At 37.8% G+C, this 22,096-nt stretch overlaps 1 protein-coding gene and 1 long non-coding RNA gene across 4 annotated transcripts in view; one reads left to right on the top strand and one right to left on the bottom strand.

The window, feature by feature from the left end:
• Nucleotides 1–2,098: 2,098 nt before the first annotated feature.
• Nucleotides 2,099–22,096, bottom strand: part of SLC12A1 (solute carrier family 12 member 1) — a 90,433-nt gene continuing 70,435 nt past the window's right edge. For all 3 annotated transcript variants that reach the window (XM_072808299.1, XM_072808300.1, XM_072808301.1), the window contains exons 21-27: nt 20,621–20,764; nt 17,456–17,587; nt 17,106–17,217; nt 15,270–15,356; nt 6,574–6,709; nt 4,397–4,464; nt 2,099–3,408 (exon numbers count right to left, since the gene is read on the bottom strand). In XM_072808299.1, the coding sequence (XP_072664400.1) occupies nt 3,273–3,408; nt 4,397–4,464; nt 6,574–6,709; nt 15,270–15,356; nt 17,106–17,217; nt 17,456–17,587; nt 20,621–20,764 (815 nt within the window). In that variant the 3' untranslated portion in view covers nt 2,099–3,272. The remainder of the gene's footprint in view (nt 3,409–4,396; nt 4,465–6,573; nt 6,710–15,269; nt 15,357–17,105; nt 17,218–17,455; nt 17,588–20,620; nt 20,765–22,096) is intronic.
• On the top strand, nt 2,426–9,824 carry LOC140622673 (uncharacterized). The gene is made up of 2 exons (XR_012022359.1): nt 2,426–6,776; nt 7,942–9,824. It is a non-coding gene; the product is annotated as an uncharacterized lncRNA (long non-coding RNA).

Below are 22,096 nucleotides of genomic sequence, written 5' to 3'. Positions count from 1 at the left end.
GACACCTGGGTGGCTCAGTAGTTGAGCATCTCCCTTCAGCTGAGGCCATGATCCCAGGATCTAGTCTCTTGTGGGGCTCCCCGCAGAGAGCCTGCTTCTCCCTCTGCCTATGTTTCTGCCTCTCTCTCTCTCTGTCTCTCATGAATTAATAAAAATTAAAAAAAATTAAAAATAAAATAAATAAATTTGGGGGACGTCAGCCTATAGTGGCAGTCAGGTCACAGGAATAGGAGAGACTGCCTCAAGCAGGTTCCAAAACCTTGCAGATCATTGACTCGTCTCCCAGATTCTAATTTAGCAGATTTATGGGTCCCAAGAATCTACAATCTTTTTTTTTTTTTTTTAAGCTTCCAAATAAGATTTCTAGAATTGGGTGTTAAGAGAAGAACTTATTAAGACAATGCTCCCAGAATGGTCCTATTTAGATAAGAATGGTTTATGTCTACCACACATGGATATGTTGTAGGGATGATGGCATGGTCATCAATTGAAAAAGTGATGAAGATTTTGAGAAGTCATTGTGAGGAAGAAGTGGGCATGCCGATGAGAAATGTAAACAAAGTGGGAGGGCAGAGAAAATTTGACACCAATGCATGTGATTATGCAACTTTCTCCGTCCTGCTCTGAAAGCTGAGTGTAGACACAGAGATGAGTAGTTGGCTTAACTGAGTTGAGTGAAGCAAGGGACAAGGGCAGGACACCAAGGGCTACATGAATCTGCAGGTGTCTGACCACAGCCTCTATCTGTTTAATTTTCTGCTACCCTAACCTATTCCCAGTATAGCTACCCTGGACCCCAAAACTGCCAGTCCCTACTGCCATTCACCCCTTTTTCTCAGGCTGTCTACCCTTGTTTCATTAACCTGGAGCCCAGGGACATCACTTCAGTCCCTCTCTTGCATTTAGCCCTCAGAAAATTAAATAACTAGTTTAAGGCCAAACCACTAATAAATGGTAAGACTAAAATTTGAACTCAAGCCAGTCCAAGTTTTTGGGCTTTTTTTTGTGTGTTTTGTTTTATTTTAGACCACTACTTTATAGGACTGCTATGGTGGGATCGCGATGTCCCACCAGACCCTGTTTCAAGGACTACCCAGCGGCAGGGAGTGCGATCAGCAGACACACTTCAGCTCTCAGGCCCCTCAGAGATGCTTCTGCAGCAGAGAACTGCCTCACCCTGCTAGTGACCGATCAATGCATGAGTATAGAGGCTTGGCCCTCTCAGCCTGGCTTGGGACAACTCTGAATGAACTTTGTCTCCAGAGCTCCCTGTGGAGGTGGCTGAGGCTGTCCCGGGCCCACATCACACTTTCCTTCCCCTTTCCTGCCTCCTTCCCAGCCCTCCCTTCCATAGGCGTTGATCCCAAGGGCACTCCTTAATAAACATGCTCCATGTTAAATGTTCTTCGAGAGTCTGTTTCCCAGGGAACCCCATGTGCAACAGCTTCTCAAGCATGTAAGAGCCAGAATTCCCTGTTACAGAAGTCCTGTGACTTCTCACCTTTCCCAGAGAAAGTGTTTCCAAAAGTGTTTCTGAAAATTGTGAGGTCCAGATGAAGCTGGATGCTCCTTCCCCTGGTCACTGGGATCATACCTAGTCTAGTCTTTAGGTTTTGGGGATATATAGGGCTCAAGAGGGATGGTTTAATCTGGGGCTGAGTGAGGCAAATGTCCCAGATTTAGAGTGGCTAGCCTGCTACTTAAGTTTTGGTGACTGTTTCCTTTTTCCTCCCTCATTATCCTCCTGAGCTGAGTCGGGGCTTAGAATTTTGAATTTTTTTTTTTTTTTAAGATTTTATTCATTCATGAGAGACACAGAGAGGGAAGCAGAGACAAAGGCAGAGGGAGAAGCAGGTTCCCCGCAGGGAGCCCGATGTGGGACTTGATCTTAGGACCCTGGGATTCCACCCTGAGCCAAAGGCAGTTACTCAACCACTGAGCCACCCAGGTGCCCCTAGAATTCCAAATCTTAATTCCTGGTTTTAGGCAAGCGTGAGACGAGGCAACTAATTGAATTTTTAATGCTTACATCTGATATGCCATTGCACGGTGATCTGCATCAACTTGAAAGCAAAAATGTGACCTGGGCCAAAGCATACAAATTTCAATGCTTTTATTTCAGGTTCTTTGTTTCCCTTGTATTTTATCAGTTAGAATAAGCAGTCAAAATGTGTTAAGAAAGAAAAAATCAGGTCATTCATCAGAAAAAAAAATTGTTGATTTTTCAGTATGATTATTATAGGAATATTAATAAAAATTTAAAAAATCAATACTTGTATGTTGTCTACAACACACAATTTTGTAATTTTGTAAGTTTCTCCACTTCACATTAGATTATTCCTCTCACTCCATACAATCAGTATATAGAGTAAGTAAGTATATGATTCAGGATATATTTCTTTATAATGGTTTGAAAATTTGGGTATTAGGTTTTCAATTAGACATCTAAGAAGATCTCATCTGTGCTAACCACTTAATTAGAAACAAATATGCAAAGAAATACTATGATGGAGATTTCAAAATAGTAGGCAAAACAAAGTCTGTATATTAAAAATGGAATCTAGTTCATCTAATTTGAATATTGTTGTCTTCTGATCCACCTGACATACTCTTCAGTCAGCAGCAAATTGAAGCCATATGTTATCAATAATCACTCAGATCACTCTAAGTATATACGCTGTGTTACATTAAATAACCTTATTTAGGTAACTGCTTTAAACATGTTGTAGACTCAAGTACTTCTTAAAGTTTTCAGTTATTGATTTTCAAATCTTCTTTGTAGGTATAAGCCTCTCAGAAGGCCAAATGTAATCGAGGTTCCTGCCCAGTCTGTCTTTTCCTTTGATAACCACCCACAGTTACTCTACTAGCCTGTCAATAAGCATTTAATGAGGACCTGCTGTGGGGCTGAGGCCTCTACCAAGGCCTAGCAGCGAACACAAGATTAGGTTTGCCTGGAGATGCTTACAATCAAGTTGGTGGTTTTCATGAGGATAAACCAGCATGGTCTCCTTAATTTTCTTGTTTATCAACAGCAACAATAAAGATGTTTTCCTAGGGGTAGCATTTCTAGGATATCAGCTTTGATACCCTCTTAAGCTGATAGAAAAAAATAGCCCCCAATAACTAATAAAAAATAATGACAGTTTCTATGGAATCCTGTAAGATTGTCTCAGAGGTTTGTAAATCCATAGATCAGATTTACAACATAAAGTACCAGAACATATTTCCTAATTTTTCGTACATTAAAATGTGTTCCAATCTTTCACATATTAAGAGTAAAATGTCAGGACATTTTTGTGGTTTCCTCTAACTAGTAAAACAGGAGGGAGGTTCTTTGTGAGGATTTCCAACCAAGCCATGTACAACCAATCTGATATAGATCCTTTTCTTGCAACTGGAAGGCTCCTGACAGCATGGAAGAAAAATTTAAAAAGTGACAATTACTATAGGCAGTAACATAACTAGTCATCTGAGCTATTTAATAACCAATGGTCTGAAACTTTTGTAACCCTCCCCCCAAACATGAAAGCACTGAAATTATTCTGAACATAGATATTAAACCGATGTATTTCTCAGATAAGACAAATATCTATAAACCAGAAAAATAGTCTTAGGCATTGTAGAGCAGCAACAAAATATAACCATAAATTTTTATTCCTCTATAAATAGAAAACTTGATCAACCAATATCTCTCCTTTTTTTGATGGAAATGATTTTCCCTATATTTTAAAGCTCTTGTATTTGGCAGAAGCCTCAGAAAACAGCTACCCAATTTGGGAGACTGTTCTAGGTCTTAGATGGATAGTCCTCTGCTGTAGACCTTGAAGGCATATTAATCTTTATACATAGGAATCATATCATGGAGTAAAATGTGAAATAGCTGTTTTCCATGTTTAGTTGTCAATCTTTAAGTTAAGTAAGCATTCCTATTTCCAACAGGTACACCTCTAAAATTTGTGAAGTGAAGGGCAAGAGTGGAAACAGGAAGAGTCCTATGCCTTTTTTTCCTACCTTGGTCTCTTTCAACATAGCAGGGAGCCACATGCTGTGGACTCTACCTCAGGAGCACTACACAGGGAAGAAGCCCATGAGCCTCAGTGGCTGACTTGAGGCCTGTTAGGCAGAAGGTTCCAGGGTCAGGTTTCTGGAGCATGGGCTGAAAAGGGAGCCAAGATTCTATGTGGGCACATGCCTTGGCCCTACATGTGGGGCACACCAGAGAGAAAGTCCAAGTGGCAGGGTCTCAGGGTGACGTTTTTTCTCACTGTCTAAAATCCCACATGTTCCAAAATTTTAAAACTTTCCACCTGAATAGTCATTATTTTTTAAGTCAATTAACCCATTTACCTAAGATTCCCCTCTAATATTCTTAAATGTCTGCAGTGATACTTACAGAACAATGAGATTAGCAGCTCTTGAGTGCTCCTGTAAGAGTTCATTCAGTCGAACTTGGCGGTAGCTCTGTGGACAACATTTAGATTTTGTTGAGAGCAGTTCCACCAGAATTATGAATGTGAATCTACTTAAATTATGGAGAAGTAAAAAAAAAAAACCTCACTTCAAAAAAAATTACAATTATTTCTTTCATATTTGGATACTAGTAGTGTTTTAAAAAACTCCTGGAAAAAAAAATAAAAAAATAAAAAAAATAAAAAACTCCAGGGAGGGGCACCTGGGTGGCTCAGTGGTTGAGCACCTGCCTTTGGCTCAGGTAGTGATCCCAGGGTCCTGGGATCAAATCCTGCATTGGGCTCCCCACAGGGAGCCTGCTTCTCCCTCTCCCTATGTCTCTGTCTCTTTCTGTGTCTCTCAGGAATAAATAAATAAACCTTAAAAAAAACTCCTGAGAAATTTTGGAAATATAAAGAATAAGATCAGGTTGTTGTGCTATAGTGGCTTATTGAAGTCTAAGGAAAAAAAAAAAAAAAACAAGCGAGCAGAAAACATGGTTAACAGTAAAGAGAAGGTGAGAATGGCCAGATCTGGGAACAGATTAGAGGTAGAAGAACTAATAGAATCATGATACCAATTTAATATCCTAAGCACATAAATTATATCCTAGTCTACATTATATAGGCTCTTTGAATATTTTATCAGCACAGCAGACTTGTTTCAACTAAAATGTCAGCCAAAGACTCACTTGGAAAAATAACTACATTGACAATTTTGCAGGGATGAGAATAATACCATTCATTATACTTCATTGGTTCAGAAATCAAGGCTTAGATGTATGATTTGCTCAATTAGGTGAAAAATCTTTGTTAGAAGTGGGCAGTTTATGAGAGAGAGAGAGAGTGAGAGAGAGAGAGAAAAGAAAGCAAACTCTTAACTATAGAGAATCAACAGGGTTGCTGGAGGGAAGTGGGTGGGGGATGGGCTAAAGGGGTGATGGAGATTAAGGAGAACACTCTTTTAAAAAAAAATTAATTTATTTATGATAGCAGAGACACAGGAGGAGGGAGAAGCAGGCTCCATGCCAGGAGCCTGACATGGGACTCGATCCTGGGACTCTAGGATTGCGCCCTGGGCCAAAGGCAGGCGTCAAACCACTGAGCCACCCAGGGATCCCAAGGAGAGCACTTGTGATGAGCACTGGGTGTTGTATGGAAGTAATGAGTCACTAAATTCTACACCTGAAACTGATTATACTGTATGTTAACTAAGTGGAGTTTAAATGAAAATGTGAAACTAGGGGTGCCTGGGTGGCTCAGATGCTTAAGCAACTCTTGATTTTGGCTCAGGTCATGTTCTTAGGGTTCTGAGATTGAGCCCCACATCAGATTCTGTACTGAGCCTGGAGTCTGCTTAAGATTCTCTCTCTCCCTCTCCCTTTGCCTCTGCTCATCCCCCAACTCTCTCTCTCTCTGCCTCTCTAAAAATTTAAAAAAAAAAGTGAAACTAAAAATAATAAAAATAAAAATCTTCCCAACTTCCCCTAATAAACAAGCAAACAAATAACTGGCCAGTTTATTATACAGTTTATCAATCTTAGCTCAGTATTTTCTCCACTAAATTTGAAAAGCTTTAGTATCTCTCATTCTAATTTGTTTCAAGTTCAGCTCCTAATGTAATTTATTATATCCATCCTACAAAATGTGCCCAACCCAACTTTGATAATCATTATTCCAATTATGTATTTTCTCAGATTACTTTGTTAGTTTTCATAACCTCATCAGGTTAAAATTTTTTGTTACTGTGTTAAATTGTGAGTCACTTACCTTTAACTTGGTACACATATTGACTTAAGTTATTTTAGAATGATGGATCTATCTCCTGGTCTATAAAATTAAATCTGAAAGGAGACTTCGCAATACATATCAATAATCTGAGATTTTTTTTATCTTTCAAGAAAAGCATTGATTTTATATTAAGAAGTGGAAACCAGTTTCTAAATACTCATATCCAGTAATATATGATTGAAAAGGACTTGAAAAATGCAGAAACCCTGGATCTGGAATAATGAAATTCTATAACAGATACATCGTTACTTCTTGATCTTTAAATCAACCACTGTTTTCTTTTTCAGCTAGTTAGACAGTAAAGTAAAAATTAAGGAAGACAAGTCCTTACCTTTTCCTTGACTGCTTCCAGTTCTGCATCTGTAATTTTCCATGGGGTTTCTCTCTTTAATTTCTCAGCAGTTGTTAAATCTTTGCAGCTTTCATGGAGACGATATGGTTCAATCATCTCTTCAAAGACTTTCCAGCTGAAATTGGAATTATAAAGGAGGGCTCACAGTGGGAAACTAACTCATTATTTCACAGATACTCCAGGTATGACTGGCTCTGCTGGCTGCAGAATCAGACCTGAATGTCATGCAAATCTTTTAAGAATTATCTTTGCAGGGGAATTACTGTGAGTAAAGCCATGGATATAGTACTGCCTCCCTACCTAAGGAAAGGCCTTAACATGTTTGAAGCCCTGTTAGCCTACTGCGCAATAGACCCTCAATAAAAACGCATCAACACATAGATAGTAATTATTCTGCAAATACATTTTCTACACAGTATAGTCAAAGACACCATTGTAATGTAAACACTTTAGCTCATAAATAAGTTTCCATCTGCTTAAATGAGTTTCCATCTGCTCATTGTACAGACTGTCTAGGAGACATTCATGAATTAATGTGGGAGATGAACTAGGTTACTTGGGATAGGATTTGGCTGGGCTTTCTCTCTCCTTTTAGTCCAAAGGGCCCTTTCCCTGCCGGCAGGGGGCGGTGGATGGGCAGCTAGAAGAATAGCAAATTTAATGGTTATAGAGCAATTTGGATGTTTGCAGCAAATAACGCAGCTTTTGTCCTTCTCATGTCTACTGTTGCTGTCTGAGATGTTTAAATGACTATTTTTCAGGTGCATGTTAGAGGAATGAACAAAAATCAATAATATTTTTATGTCTAAAAATCTGAGGCCATTTTAGAGCAATTAAGAAGAAATCATTGAGTGGAAAACTAATAGCAGTATCTCACAGCTGTGGAACATTTTAAAGAGTGCCAGAAAATCTCATTCTTGTCTTTTGTAAGAATCTCAGATTTTTTTAAACAGTAGTACAAAACAAAGCTTACAATTTATGAGAATGGTTGTCTTCAGTGTGCTACTGTAAGATGATGCCAAATAATACAATATCTTTTGATTTTATATAATATAGCTTATAATTTAGTAACTTTGGAATGAGAGGTAACTAGAATCAATGTGCTGCTGGGTTAAGGAATTAAAATATGAGTTCAATGATCGGTTGCCCTGATTTTGAATTTGCAGATCAAAGTGCAGAGATTATAAAGGAGAACCTGCCAGTGCCTTTATTAAGGGATTGAAGAGATAATGAATGTAGTAGATTTCTGACACTTTGGTTTATTTAGAATAGACAACAATGGGGAATGACTGATATGCCCTATTCTTTCAACTACATGATACTTTTATTTGCTATTCCTTCCAACAGTGCCATGCCTTCAGAGACCCTTGGCTGTAATTTGTGCAATGGAAAGGTGCCAGCCTAGGAAAGAAGAACCTGGGTTCTCACTCCCACACTTCCATTGTCCTCCTGGACCTGGATAACCTCGCCTATAAAAGGAGATAATGGTGGCTGCTGAGAGCTGGCCTGAAGATTGGTGTCATGGTTAGATGATGATTTGGGTGACAGTGCTCTGAAAAGTGTATAGTGCCCTATAAAACCAAGGTGTCTTGGTTATACAGTTATAGGACTTAGGTTAGCAGTTGAGAGGCTCTCTGTTTAAGCTCTCTATATACTTATTTTGATCAAGATAAAAGTTTTATTTGCATCTCAGCCCAGGTGCTTATTAGAAAAACCAGTTTGAAAACAGTTTCCTAAGAAAGGAAGTGGAGTGCATGTTGCTTGTTGTCTCCTTGGCATCCATACTATCCTCCCCAATGCAGTTTGGGTGAGAGTGACTCCATCCCCAGCATAAGCTAATCAGCACAATTCTATTCCATCTGCCAGAGCTCTTTGGCCAGGGTAGGCACATATCTCAGGCAAACTTGACCAAAGGGCACCTAGCATTTCACTGACCAAGTAAAATGGCTTAGTGGCTTAGGTAGGTGCAATGGAGCCCATGATGTGAGTTCAATGACTAAAGAAGAGACAAGCTTTCTGTCCCACTGAACATAAATGAGCAAGTATGTAGTCCTGGTTGCTACTGGCTGTCATCTTGTTTTTATGAACAAAATCAATTTTGATTGATGCTTTCATAATGGAAGGTCGAGTAAAGATAATGGAAGAGAATTAGTCCTTGATTACAAAATTAACCTTCTAGATCAAGCTTTGCCTGAAAGCCAAAACATAATTGGATTTTTCAGTTATGTTTACCAATAATTTGCATCATTTAAGTCACTTTTTATTTGCATCAAAACATGCTGAGTGACATAATGGGTTATAATGGAACTGTATTTGCCCATTTATTTTCTCTCAACTCTTACTGTTCTTTGTCTATGTTCGTCTTGACTTCTTCCTCCTAAGGTTTATTCCTGAGCTGGCCATTTTCCATTCTCCTAGCTAGATGATGCAAAGGTGGCTCAAGATTTTTATTCTGATTCTTATGAAATCTGATTTTTTATATAAAAATTTCCAAAGAGTTTATTTATTCATGAGAGACACAGAAAGAGAGGCAGAGACATAGGCAGAGGGAGAAGCAGGCTCCCTGTGGTGAGCCTGATGTGGGACTGATCCCAGGATCCCAGGATCACCACCTGAGCCAAAGGCACATACTCAACCACTGAACCACCCAGGTATCCCTATAAAAATTTTTTTAATTGACTCCAGAATAGGCCAAGTTTTACATGCCATTGAATGTAAATGACCATTAGTTCAATTTAAAAAACTAATTTACACCTGCCCTGCCTTCTTCATCCTTGTTCTTCATGACACCAAAGTATAAAAATTTGTTAATTGTAAAAAAAAATTTCCCCCTAAGTTCATATAAGATTTTTCTCAAATTAATAGGCTAGTTGTTATGTGACCACTCTAGTATCTTTTTTTTAAAGATTTTATTTATTTGAGAGAGAACATGGGGAGAGGGGCAGAGAAGGAGGGAGAGGGATAGGCCGATTCCCACTGAGCGCAGAGCCCCACACAGGGCTGGATCTCATGACCCTGAGATCATGACCGGAGTCAAAACCAAGAGTCAGCTGCTTAACTGTTTAACTGCTTAACAGAATGGGCCACCCAGGCACCCCACGACTCTAGTATCTTTAAAGTATCCAGTTAATTGCTTCTACTTTCTCTTTAATTTCTATGTAATGATTGTTGCTTTTTTGGCCTATGACTTTTAAATCAGTACATTCAATAAAAAATAAAATTTAACCACAGGAGATTTTCAGTTTCTCCAGGCTCAATTATTTTCTCATTAACTTTGCTTTTGTACTCCCTTTCACCCTTGCCCAGCCATATTTATAATGTTTCTATGATAAAATATCTCCATAATACTGATGTTTTATGAGTAGTCAAAGGATTTATTAGAGTCAATCTAGGTACATTTAACATTAGCCTCCAACATGGAAATCATTCTCAAACTATTTTTGACATTGTATGTCACATGATGACCAAGAAAAAGCAGTGTTGGGGAGATAATTATTAATGGTAGGTAGGGGCTTCCTGGCCAAGAGAGCTGAAATAGAGCTGGCACTCTAATAAGTGTTAGGCCCTTGGACAGGGCCTGGATCAGCTCAGAGGAAGATTCTTCTTTCTCTAATTGAATTCAGAGGAGTTGCCTTTTAAAAATGATCCAAAGGCCTCAACAAAAGTAGGTTTAGAGGGAACATAACTCAACATAATAAAGGCCATATATGAAAAACCCACAGCTCATTATAATCAATTGTGGAAAATTGATAGCATTCCCTGTAAGATCAGGAACAAGACAAGGATGTCCACTCTCACCACTTTTATTCAACATAGTACTGGAAGTCTAGCCATAGCAATCAAACAAGAAAAAGAAACATAAAGCATTCAAATTGATAAGGAAGAAGTATTCCTTATACTATTTGCAGCTGACATGCTACTACATATCAAAAAGCCTAAAAATTCCACAAAAAAAACTATTAGACTGATAACTGAATTCAGTAAAGTCACAGGATATAAAACCAATGTACAGAAATCCATTACATTTCTACAATTAGGAAATAACAGAAAGAGAAATTAAGAAAGCAATCCCTTTCATAATTACACCAAAAATAATAAAATATCTGGGAATGAACACAACCAAGGAGGTGAAACACCTGTACTTGAAAGTATAAAACACTAATAGAAGAAATTGAAGATGACACAAACAAATGGAAAGTTATTTCATGCTCATAACTTGGACAAGTATTGGTAAAATGTCTATACTACTTATAGCAACCTACAGATTTAATGCAATCCCTATAAAACTACCAACAGCATTTTTCACAGCTAGGACAAATAATCGTAATATTTGTATGGAACCACAAAATAGCCAAAATAATCTTGAAAAAGAAAAACCAAAGATTGAAATATCACCATTCTAGACTTCAAGTTATACTACAAAACTGTAGTAATCAAAACAGTATGGTACTGGCACAAAAATAGACACATGGATCAATGGAACAGGACAGAAAGCCCAGAAATAAACCCATAATTATATGGTCAATTAATCTTCAACAAAGGAGACAAGAATATGCAATGGGAAAAAGACAGTCTCTTCAACAAATGGTGTTAGGAAAACTAGACAGCTACGTGCAAAAGAATAAAGCTGGACCACTTTCTTACACCATACACAAAAAATAAACTCAAAATGGATTAAAGACCTAAATGTGAGATCTGAAACCACAAAAATCCTAAAAGAGAGCACAGGCAGTAATTTCTCTGACATTCACCATAGCAACCTTTTTTCTAGGTATGTCTCATGAGGCAAGGGAGATAGAAGCAAAAATAGATTATTGGGACTACATCAAAATAAAAACCTTGTGCACAGTGAAGGAAACAATCAGAAAAACTAAAATGGAATCCACTGATAGGGGGAAGATATTTGCAAATTACATATCTAATAAAGGGTTAGAATCCAAAAATATATAAAGAACTTACACAACTTAACATCCCCAAACAAATAATCCAATTAAAAATGGGCAAAAGACATGAACAGACATTTCACCAAAGAAGACATACAGATGGCCAACAGACCAGTGAAAAGATGCTCAACATCACTCATCACCAGGGAAATGCAAATCAAAACTACATTGAGATATTACTTTACACCTTTCAGAATGGTTAAAATAAAAAAAAAAAAAAAAGAAAAGAAACAGGATGTGGAGAAAATGGAACCATCATGAACTGTTAGTAGGAATGCAAACTGGTGCTGCTACTCTGGAAAATAGTACAGAGGTTCCTCAAAAATTTAAAATAGAGCTACCCTATGATCTAGTTATTGTAGTACTGGGTATTCACCCGAAGAATACAAAAACACTAACTTGAAAGGATATTTGCATCCCCCATTATATTACTCAGTCATAAAAAAGAATGAAATCTTGTCATTTGCAGCAACATGGATGGAAATGGAGATTATAATGCTAAGTGAAATAAGCTAGTGTGAGGAAGACAAATACCACGTAATTTCACTTATATGTGGAATTATGAAACAAACAATTGAACAAAGGAATAAAAAGACAAACCAAAAAAACAGACTCTTAACTATAGAAAATAGACGGTTACTAGAGGGGAGATAGGTGGGAGGATGGTGAAATAGGCGAAGGGGATTAAGAGTACACTTATCATGATGAGCACTGAGTAATACACAGAATTGTTGAATCGCTCTATTGTACACCTGAAGCTAATATAAATAATATAACATAGTTAACTATACTGGAATTAAGATTAAAAGCTTAATAAAAAATTATCACAAAGGTACCAGATGTACTACCAATGGCCATCTGTGAGATTTACCAACTGATCATTCTCTGTTTTAAAGTAGGATTGCTTTTATATATTTGAATATCATTGCCAATGCCAGATATGTGACTGTTTGACAAAGCAATATGGTATCAGTTACAGTGGAAGGCTGAAGAGAGGAGAATGACTCTTCCAGCACCCCTTTCCTTGGTGGTATTTTTTCTTCACACCAGGGTACATTAGCTGCAAAGATTCTTTTATTGCAGTAAAAATAGGTTTTGTTTTGGTTTTTTTTTGGAAATTTTCCTCAAGACCTTGAACTATCAGAGAAAAATATCCCCCAAATTGTGAAATCTAATTCATTTTGTTTTTCCTGAGAAAGGGAAATAGATTTCTGCATTCATTGCAGGATGATAAGGATATTTAAGAAACACAAATTAAAATGGTGTCTAAAATTAAATTTAGACACCAGTACAAGAACAAAAATGCCTGGTCCTTCATTTTTTACTACTCTCCATAATATTTACGGCCTGAAAAAAGAATAACAAGGGCATCTGTTATAACTCAGAGGTTGAGGGTCTGCCTTTGGCTCAGGTCGTGATCCTGGAGTCCTGGGTTTGAGTTCTGCATCAGGCTCCCCACAGAGAGGTGTCTGCTTCTTCCTCTGCTTATGTCTCTGCCTCTCTCTGTGTGTTTTTCATGAATAAATAAGTAAAATATTTTTAAAAATGAAAAGAGCACAAAGTTCAGGGTTAGTAAAATAAATTGATGGGCACTCAAACAATGGAAAAGCATTAATGGAAGAGGTACATTGACATCCTTGGTGATAGGACAGATAGGATAGGCATGCAGGGAGTAACTGTGGCAGCATGGCAGAGACTAGCATGAAAGAAAGGGAAAGAAACTTGAGAAAATCAGATTGATCAGTAAAGAGGCAAAGGATATAGGAACAAAATTAATCAGCAAGCATAGACAGTCCTTAGTTGCTGTTAAGACAAATAACAGCAAGAAGAATTTGACTACAAGGAGTAGATGACTAATTTGTGCCCAGCATTGAGCCAGTGCTAATAGAAAAACTGAAGTGATTAGGGGACACCACGACTACCCTCCAGACAACAGTAAATAGCCCTATGCTTACAGAGCTCTGGCAGGCTCTGGCCTGTTGCGAAGTGGCACATGCTAGGAAATCATTGTACCTGCTGTGTTATGAAATAGAATGCATTTCCACCAATTAGAGACGTAAGAAGAGCCTGTTTGATCACATCATTGCCAATTCCAATGACTTAGGAATTAAAATTCTTCAAATGAAATGTGGAAGGCTACCAGAGATTACTACATGACAACCCAGTTCATATCAGAATGTTAATTACATTTACTAAGAGGTATTATTAACTGCATCTTAATTTTAAGTATTTAAAACTGTAGAAATATAGGAATAGAAGGCATTAGTGGTTTATATGATGTGAGGAAATATTGCATAATCATAACCAGGGTGAACTCTGTTGATTATAGTTTTATCACAATTAGGATGTTTTGTAAAGCCATTTGAACTGACCCGCAGCCTTGGAGGCATCATGAATACCCACAGATGACATGAAGTTCAAGGTAATGTAGTTCCTAAGGTTGCATCTTAAATCTGGATGCTTTTCTGGTAGATATTTAGTTCATATAGGATAACAGTGAATCAAAAGAAGGGAAGAATAATAAGATTTGAGTGTGGAATTGCAACCCATCAAGAACTGCAAGAGGAAGGAGAAATGATGGTAAACAGAAATAAGAAGACGTCCAATGGGCCACTAAGAACCTAAGCTCTACTAAGATCCTTGTGTCCCTTTTGTACTCTCAACCTTGAACGCCCCACTCCACACCAAATCAAATGTATTAAGTCGTATGCAGATGCAACAGTAAATATGATTTTGGACTGTAAACAATTGAAAAATATTATAATTGGTAAATTATCACTCAAAGTAGTTTGTTTAACATCAGCTATAATTTCCAGACACTCTTCTTGCACGTCTGGGAATTCCTGTGAGGATCTAGCCTACAAGCTGTTTTCAAATACCATGGACTTGGCAAATCTAATAATTAATTAGGGTTAAAATTATGCCACAGTTTGAAGACATTTAGACAATTATTTCAATTTCGGCATTTTAAAAATTTGGAACCAAGACATTTCCTTGCCAGGTTTCAGATAGTTTTAGAGGACTCCCAAAATTTCATAGCTCTAAGGCGTGGCCCTTAGTACCTAAAAGTGAAAATAGCTGTGGAGGGTTGGCCCTGTCATTGTGCAAGGAAAACTCAAGCTGTTTCTCTCTTCTCTGTCAGAGCTCCCCATCCAAGATGTACCACCAGTAACTTAAAAAGAATTTTTTAAAAAGATTTATTTATTTTAGAGAGAAGGGAGGGACCGGGGCGAGGGGAATGAATCTCAAGCAGACTCCTCACTGAGTGAGCGCAGAGCCTGAGGCCCGGCTCCATCTCAAGACCCTGAGATCACGACTTGAGCTGAAATTAAGAGGGGATGCTTAACTGACTATGCCACCCAGGTACCCGACCAGTAATTTTAAATAATGAGACCTTGCCCTGACAGCTCAGTCCAGAATTGGCTGAGCTTGTGCTTCCTGCTACTCTTGCCACCAAAGAAACCAAGAACATGAAGGGCAATTCTAAAATGCGAACTAATCTGTGTTTCAGCAAGTCTCTCTCTCAAGCTCAAGTTGACCATAAAACCTTTTCCTCCGATTATAATTTATTTGATAGCTCTGCATGGTTATCTGAAGTAAGTCCCTTTTAATTATATCTTATTAGGAGGTCACTGCAGTTGATAGACAACATTTTTAGCCTTCAATAATCAACACAAAAGAAAATGAGACAGTACCAGCAGTAAACAACAGATCTTGTTAAATGTTTCATACCTCTCTTTGTTTGGTTTAATGTTGATGTCACCAATGATATGGATATCTGCAAATTTTATCCTAAATTTGCTCAGAAGGGAAGCCATTCTGGAAATATAAGAGAGAAATACTTCATCATTGCATAGGCTACTATTTTCAAGCAAAGAGTTCACAGCTTATTTCAGCTTCATGTTCAAAGGCTCTGCTTAGTGTTTGATTTCCATCACAGTATATTAAATGTGACCAAGCTATTCCACTGATGGCAAAGACAAATTCTTGTAGGTGCAGATCCTAGGAAGAGCCAACCCAACTCTGCATTCGCATTTCAGGTAAGATAACATAGAGCTGTACATACTTCCTTATCATTTGGGAAAAAAGAGGACAAATTTAATATTATTGACTATCATCTTGCTGATAATTTTTAGAGTTACTAACAATGTACTGACAGACTAATAATTATGATATATTATTATATATTGGCGGTTCTTCCCCTGGCAACTGAAATTTTTGATACAATTTCAAAGTTACAGAAAAGCTGCAAGGACAGCATACACAAAAAAATCCCAGATCTTGCCAATTGTTTATATCTTGCCCCATTTGATTTAACACTTTTTCTCTTTATATAAAGCTACAGCTGTCTATCTACAGCTTTCTTTCCTTTTCTTCTTGCTTTCTGCTCACCTACCCACCTGCCTAGCTTCCATCTAAAGTAAGCTACTGCTCTTAGGCTCCTTTATCTATAAATATTTCAGTATTTTCTAAGAATAACAACATTCTTTTATGCAAACAAAGTACAGTCTTTGAAATCAGGAAATTTAACGCTGATGCCATGCTATCATCTAATCCACCAGCCATCTTTAAATTTCATCACTTGCCCCCAGTAAGTTACTGGAGGCCTTAAGAAAATACAAATTATTATAGCCATCATGTTAGTTTTCATTATAATATGACTCTCTTTAAGAGGAATGAAATATATTAATCATATAATATATATAATAAAATTTTATATTTAAGCATGTATAATATATTTAATATATATTATCCTTCCAGATGGGGGAGAAAATATGACAAATTACTGAATACATGTCTGCCATTATTTTGTAACTTTTGGAAGGGCTCAGGACTTAGGCTTGCCATGAGGGCTGCTGGAGGTCTCTCTCCAGATTTCCACCAGAGACGTTTGGATGCACCACATTCTCAACATGCTTGCTGCTTCCACAGCTACATATCAGGCTCTCCACAGTTAAATCGATGACAAAGATGCAAATTTAGTTCCCAAAGATCACTCTGGGGACTGATTTGAATTTTTTAAGTAAAAGAGTTTTCAATAGTCATCCATTTGAACTCTTTCAAGCCACAGATGAGAAACAGGGGGCCTAGATCTGTGCCCTGACTGTTGTTGCAAGGTCCTGCAGCTCATTGGGGGCAGGGCTGGGACTAGGACCAGGTTCGGTCTCTCAGTTCTATTTTAGGGTGCTCTGCTGGAGTAACCACCACAAATTAACAGGTTCCACCTGCCCCAAAGAAGCTACTGGACACAGATTCCTTTGGGCTTTTCCTTTCTTGGATACAGTCACTAGTCAAAGCAAAGCAAACATTATACAAGACAATGATAGTCTCATTCAAGACTTGAGATGAGGCTTCTGTGTCAAACTCCTTTTTGAAAGCATTTGTGGCAGGGGATCAAGGGACATAAAGAGAGTGATTACAAGAATTATGCAGATAATTTAATGACCAAAAAAAAACAACTAAACACAAGGCCTATCACTATGGCTTTGTCTTTAAATCTCGTGTCTCAGAAACACTTAAAGCAACAGACATCCAAAGTGTTCTAACACAGAGTGATGAGTTACTTACGCAATTTTTTCTTCTTCAATGCGATTGATTTTCCCTCCAACATAGATTCTTAATTTACAGTCTTTCCATTTTTTTCTGAGAGTCAAGATATAGGGGATAAGGAGTGTTAACCCTAAAGAAAGAGTAAATTATGACAGAAGGAATGAGTATATCTCACAAAGAGGAAATGAATAGCTTTACATCTTTATTCATTCCCACATTCATTGCTCCTAAATAATTTAAAATCTTTGGAAAACACAGAAATATTATTCTTTAACTGATACTGTGTTTATATACCTTCCCGTGCTGTTTGTTAAATTGATCAACATAGTACTTCTGCTCCCTAGTGTATATTCTGGAATTGTTTTTACCTCCATCATCAAATAACCACCACACATCAATTGTGCCTTTTCCTTGCTTCTTTTTAAATTGGGTGCTGGCTTCCACCAATTTCTGGTTGAACTCCCCCACATGCATTGATTGGATGGTGTTCATGCTGCTATCTGTAATGAAAGAAAAAGTAGTATACACATTTGTATTTTGAAGAAAGAAACAAAATAACTTGCCAATAAATCTATTCAGGGAAATAGAGGACGGGTCATGGATCTGTATTTTTTTATACTTACTGGTAAACAGTGAGCTCTGAAAAGAAGAGATAAAGGTCAAGTCCCACAGTAATTTAGGTCACCTTCAAAAGTTCAAAAAAATTTGATACTGGTTTCATGATTACAGTTTTTTATAATAAAGCAGTAGATTATTTTCAGGTCTCTAGTAATCTCAGGGTAGAATTATTATTTAGGCAGGTAACAATGCTAAATTATCTGATACAATAGCTAAAATATCACCATTTTCCAAAATTTCAGATATAACAACTTAATTGTATTTTCAAATTTACTTGAAAGTAGAAGATGTGGTGATTGGTTTTCTAGAGATAAGCAATAGAAGCAGAATTATTTCTTCATTAGAGCATTCATTTGAGTGCAATGGGTGTAAATTCCATGAATGTCTGGATTATAAAGTTGGCTAGGGACCAAATGCATCTTGATTCTATGCCCCTTAGGTCCTAATATCAGCCTGGCTTGATGCTTTTCTGTTTCCAAGGAGACTTGTGAAGCAAAGAGAAAGCCACTGAGCTATTTGAATCTCAATGAATGAGATGAACAAGCCAGGAAATACAGAAAGACAAAATTCCTTTACTTGAGGTAGAGATAAGGATGTACAGAAAGTTCTTCAAATTTTATTTTTATTTTTTTTTAAATTTTTTTACTGCACTTTCCACCCTCTCAAGGATATAGTGAAAGTATACCAGGGAACTAGGCCAGTGTTTGAGCAGGACTCTGGTTCTTATTTGCCAGTAGAGATTTTTGTTGCTACACCATATATATTATTTCTCATTTCCACATCTTTTAAAGTTGTGACTTCATTGCTCTGTTTCAAAGGGATGGTGTCAGCAAAGTGCTTAGAGTAGGGCTGACAGCTGCTTCAGAGCTTCCTCTCTGATCTGAGGGGTTCTGAAGATGCTTTGTTCCGTCTTTTGCCGCTTCCATGTTTAGGGCCTGTCAGTTCCAAAGCAATTATCTTACATGGCTTCTATCTCCCTAGGACTGCTGAGGGAGAAAGTAAATATCTTGACAAAATGGACCAAACTCTGCCCCCACTTACATGCAAATCAAAGCATCCCGAGGACTCCTGTATTAGTGCCTGGAGGTAGGGCTTGTCCTGATCTAGAACTCAAAAAGAGTTGTCAACCAGTGAAAGCCCAGAGCTGTGAAGGAGCCTACTTTAGAGCTGTGTTTGAAATTTGAGGTGTTGGAAAGAAAACCTAACATTATTTTGCTTTTCTGAGCAATGAGACATGCTGACTTTCGGAGGATGTATTTTTGCCAAAAGATCTGTGATGCAGAAACAGGCTTCTAGAAGAAATAATAAGTCCCTTTTCATTAATAAGAACATTGATGCTTTCCTTCTCCTCCATCAGCCAAAGAACCCAGTATTGGGCTATGACTTCTGAATTTTCCATTGCTTTTCCCAACTGTAACTAACATTGAATGATTGAATGGCAGAGCGGATTCAATGAATAGTTAACATTTCTCATGAATAAACCAAATAATTGAAAAGGAAAGAAGACTGTTAGCATCCAGATGGTCTTATTCTAATATTTACACCCCGAAGGTCCCGATGTACCTCCAGCTTGAGATTCAAACACATCATTTTCCTAGACAATGTCATGTTAAGGTATGCAATACTTAATAGGCTTTCCTGCAGCCCATCAAATATTCCAGGAACCCAAGGGTATTTTAGTATTTGAGTGAGGGCAATGTTTATATTTCATGTTATTCTATGTAAATATATAAAAAATATTATATTACAGGTGAAACTTTGTCCTTGGGTGACAGTAGGAAAACAAGCAAAGAGAACCAAACCTCTCCTTGGGTATTAGAGAGCCTCATTGAAGGACGTCTTTAAAAGGTTGGAGCTTGTCAGACTAGACTGGAAGCCTGCTAAGTTTCAATCTGGATCTTGCTATTTGACTCAAAAACTCTCCCAGAGAAATGATCTTTTCTGGGGCTCACACCAAGTGACTTCAGGAAGTATAGGATTGTGTATGTTAACATTCTAATTTTCTACCAGCAGAGGTCGCCATGGACCTCATTAAACTCAACCTTCAGTGTTTCTGAGAAGGAAGCAATTTTCAGTTTTCAAAAAACTCAGATCACCTGTTTAAAAGTTGTACAAAAAGCTCTCAGTCTGTGGTCTTCTATTCCTGGGGTGCATACTGGACGTTCAGAGGTAAGTGTGCCACTCAGCTGAAATCTACAGGTAATCAGTATCAAGAAAGTTGCAAGGCCAGAATTCTGATTTGTGTTAAAGACAGATGCTTTTTCGAAATTAGGGTTCTAAATGGATCCCTCATTTAATTGTACTGGTTACCTTTCAGTCTCCTGAAATGTCTGCAAGGGGTGTGTGTGTGTGTGTGTGTGTGTGTGTGTGTAGATAAGTCCACATGGACATTGGTTCTAAAATTCCTATCCCCTTTCCATCTTAATTAAGAAATATCTATTTTATGGCACTCAAATCTCTGTAAGCACTATAGGACTCCCAAACCAAATACTGTTATTTTATACTTAAGTTTTTACAATAAGATGGTGCAAAGAGCTTACTGTTACTGATAAATAACATGCACATTTAATCTATACTACTGTCTGGAAAGAAGCATCTCCTAAGTTCTTCTCTAACTCATTGCCCTCAACATCTTAGATGCTGACTTCTAAACCCTAAGATACTCAAGCAGTGGCTCATTTTTGTCTATTTCTTGTGAATTTTATTTTATTTTTAAAAATATTTTATTTATTTATGAGAGACACAAAGAGAGAGGCAGGGACATAGGCAGTGGGAGAAGCAGGCTTCCTGCGGGGAGCCTGATGTGAGACTTGATCCCAAGACCCCAGGATCACCACCAAGATCCCATGAGGGGAGACACTCAACCACTGAGCCACTCAGGTGCTCCTTTACTTGTGAATTTTAAAAGTACTTACCTTTCTTAGGAGTTGGCTTAGTAATGTTCAACTTGCTAGCTTTTTTAAACAAGCCTCGGATGCCTCCACTTCCTTCTTCACATTCGTTATCTTTGATAGCGGCTTCCAAAGCCAGCCTCTCCTGTTCCAATTTCTCTAATTCATCTAATGAAAGAAGACAAAAAAATCACTTATTTAACTCAGTGTGACAAAGCTTCTAGGAGCAACCTTATAAAAGATTTTAATATAAAAAAAGTGTCCCATTTGCAATGACTTGGATGGAGCTAGAGAGTATTATACTAAATGAAGTAAGTCAGTCAGGGAAAGACAAATACCCTATGATCTCACTCATATGTAGAATTTAAGAAAAAAAACAGATGAGCATATGGGAAGGGGGAAAAAAGGAGAGAAGGAAACAAACCATAAGTGACTCTTAATGATAGAGGACATACTGAGGGGTGATGGAGGGAAGAGGGTGGGGGATGGGCATTAAGGAGGGCACTTGTGATGAGCACTGGGTGTTGTATGTAAGTGATGAATCACTGAATTCTACTCTAGAAACTGATACTGCACTGTATGTTCACTAAATTTAAATAACAAGAAAATAAAAAATAAAAATGGTGTCTATGTAATAAAATTATACATCATATGATTTTTTCCAAATGATTATTAAAAACTAATATACATCAGCAAATTGTATTCAGAAAGTGATAACTAGCTCAGGAAAATAGCTCTATGTGTGATTATAACACATGAAGTTGTTAGGTTTTTATGTGTGAAGGTAAGGGAGGCGATGTATTGATATCTTCATTCACATCTGGCAAAACCCAAAAAAGATCCACGGTACATAAGATCTTGTACACTGTACACCACTGATTTACTGACCTACACTACTGGGTCTGGTATTTGACAAGTGGAAGTGCCAAAATTACCAAAGTATACCGGGTATATATCAGGTACACGACAAAGCCTCCTAAATTGCAGCATAAAACTAGACGGCAAGAGTTAAGGAAAGGTAACCAAACCTTATTATAAAGCCTTGTATGGGCTCCAAATAAAAATTACAGTGAACCATGTCTACTAACAATTCTTTTTTTAGAGAGAGAGAGAGAGAGTGAGTGAGCATGAGTTTGCACACGTGTGCACTGGGCGGGGGCCAGGGATGGGGCAGAGGGAGAGAGAGAGAGAATCTTACTCAGGCTTCACACCCAGTGCAGAGTCCTCACGACCCTGAGATCATGACCTGAGCCGAAATCAAGAATTAAACACTTAACTGACTGAGCCACCCAGGCACCCCAACAATTCCTTCTGATAAGCAAAATACTTTCTGGAATGAGTGACCCAAGAGTAAGAAAGAAAAGCTTAGGTTTCTGTGTGCCTATCAGATTTCAAACTGCTAGAAAGGGTCTCACAACACTCAAGTCTGGAATAAGAGGCAAACCTTGCAGCTTTCTGTCCAGGGCTTAGACCTACTGTCCAAGCTTTGATGTTGCATCT

This window comes from Canis lupus, chromosome 32 (genome assembly GCF_048164855.1).
Source record: "Canis lupus baileyi chromosome 32, mCanLup2.hap1, whole genome shotgun sequence".
NCBI classification, from domain to species: domain Eukaryota; kingdom Metazoa; phylum Chordata; class Mammalia; order Carnivora; family Canidae; genus Canis; species Canis lupus.
This window is presented reverse-complemented; position numbering and strand designations above follow the sequence as displayed.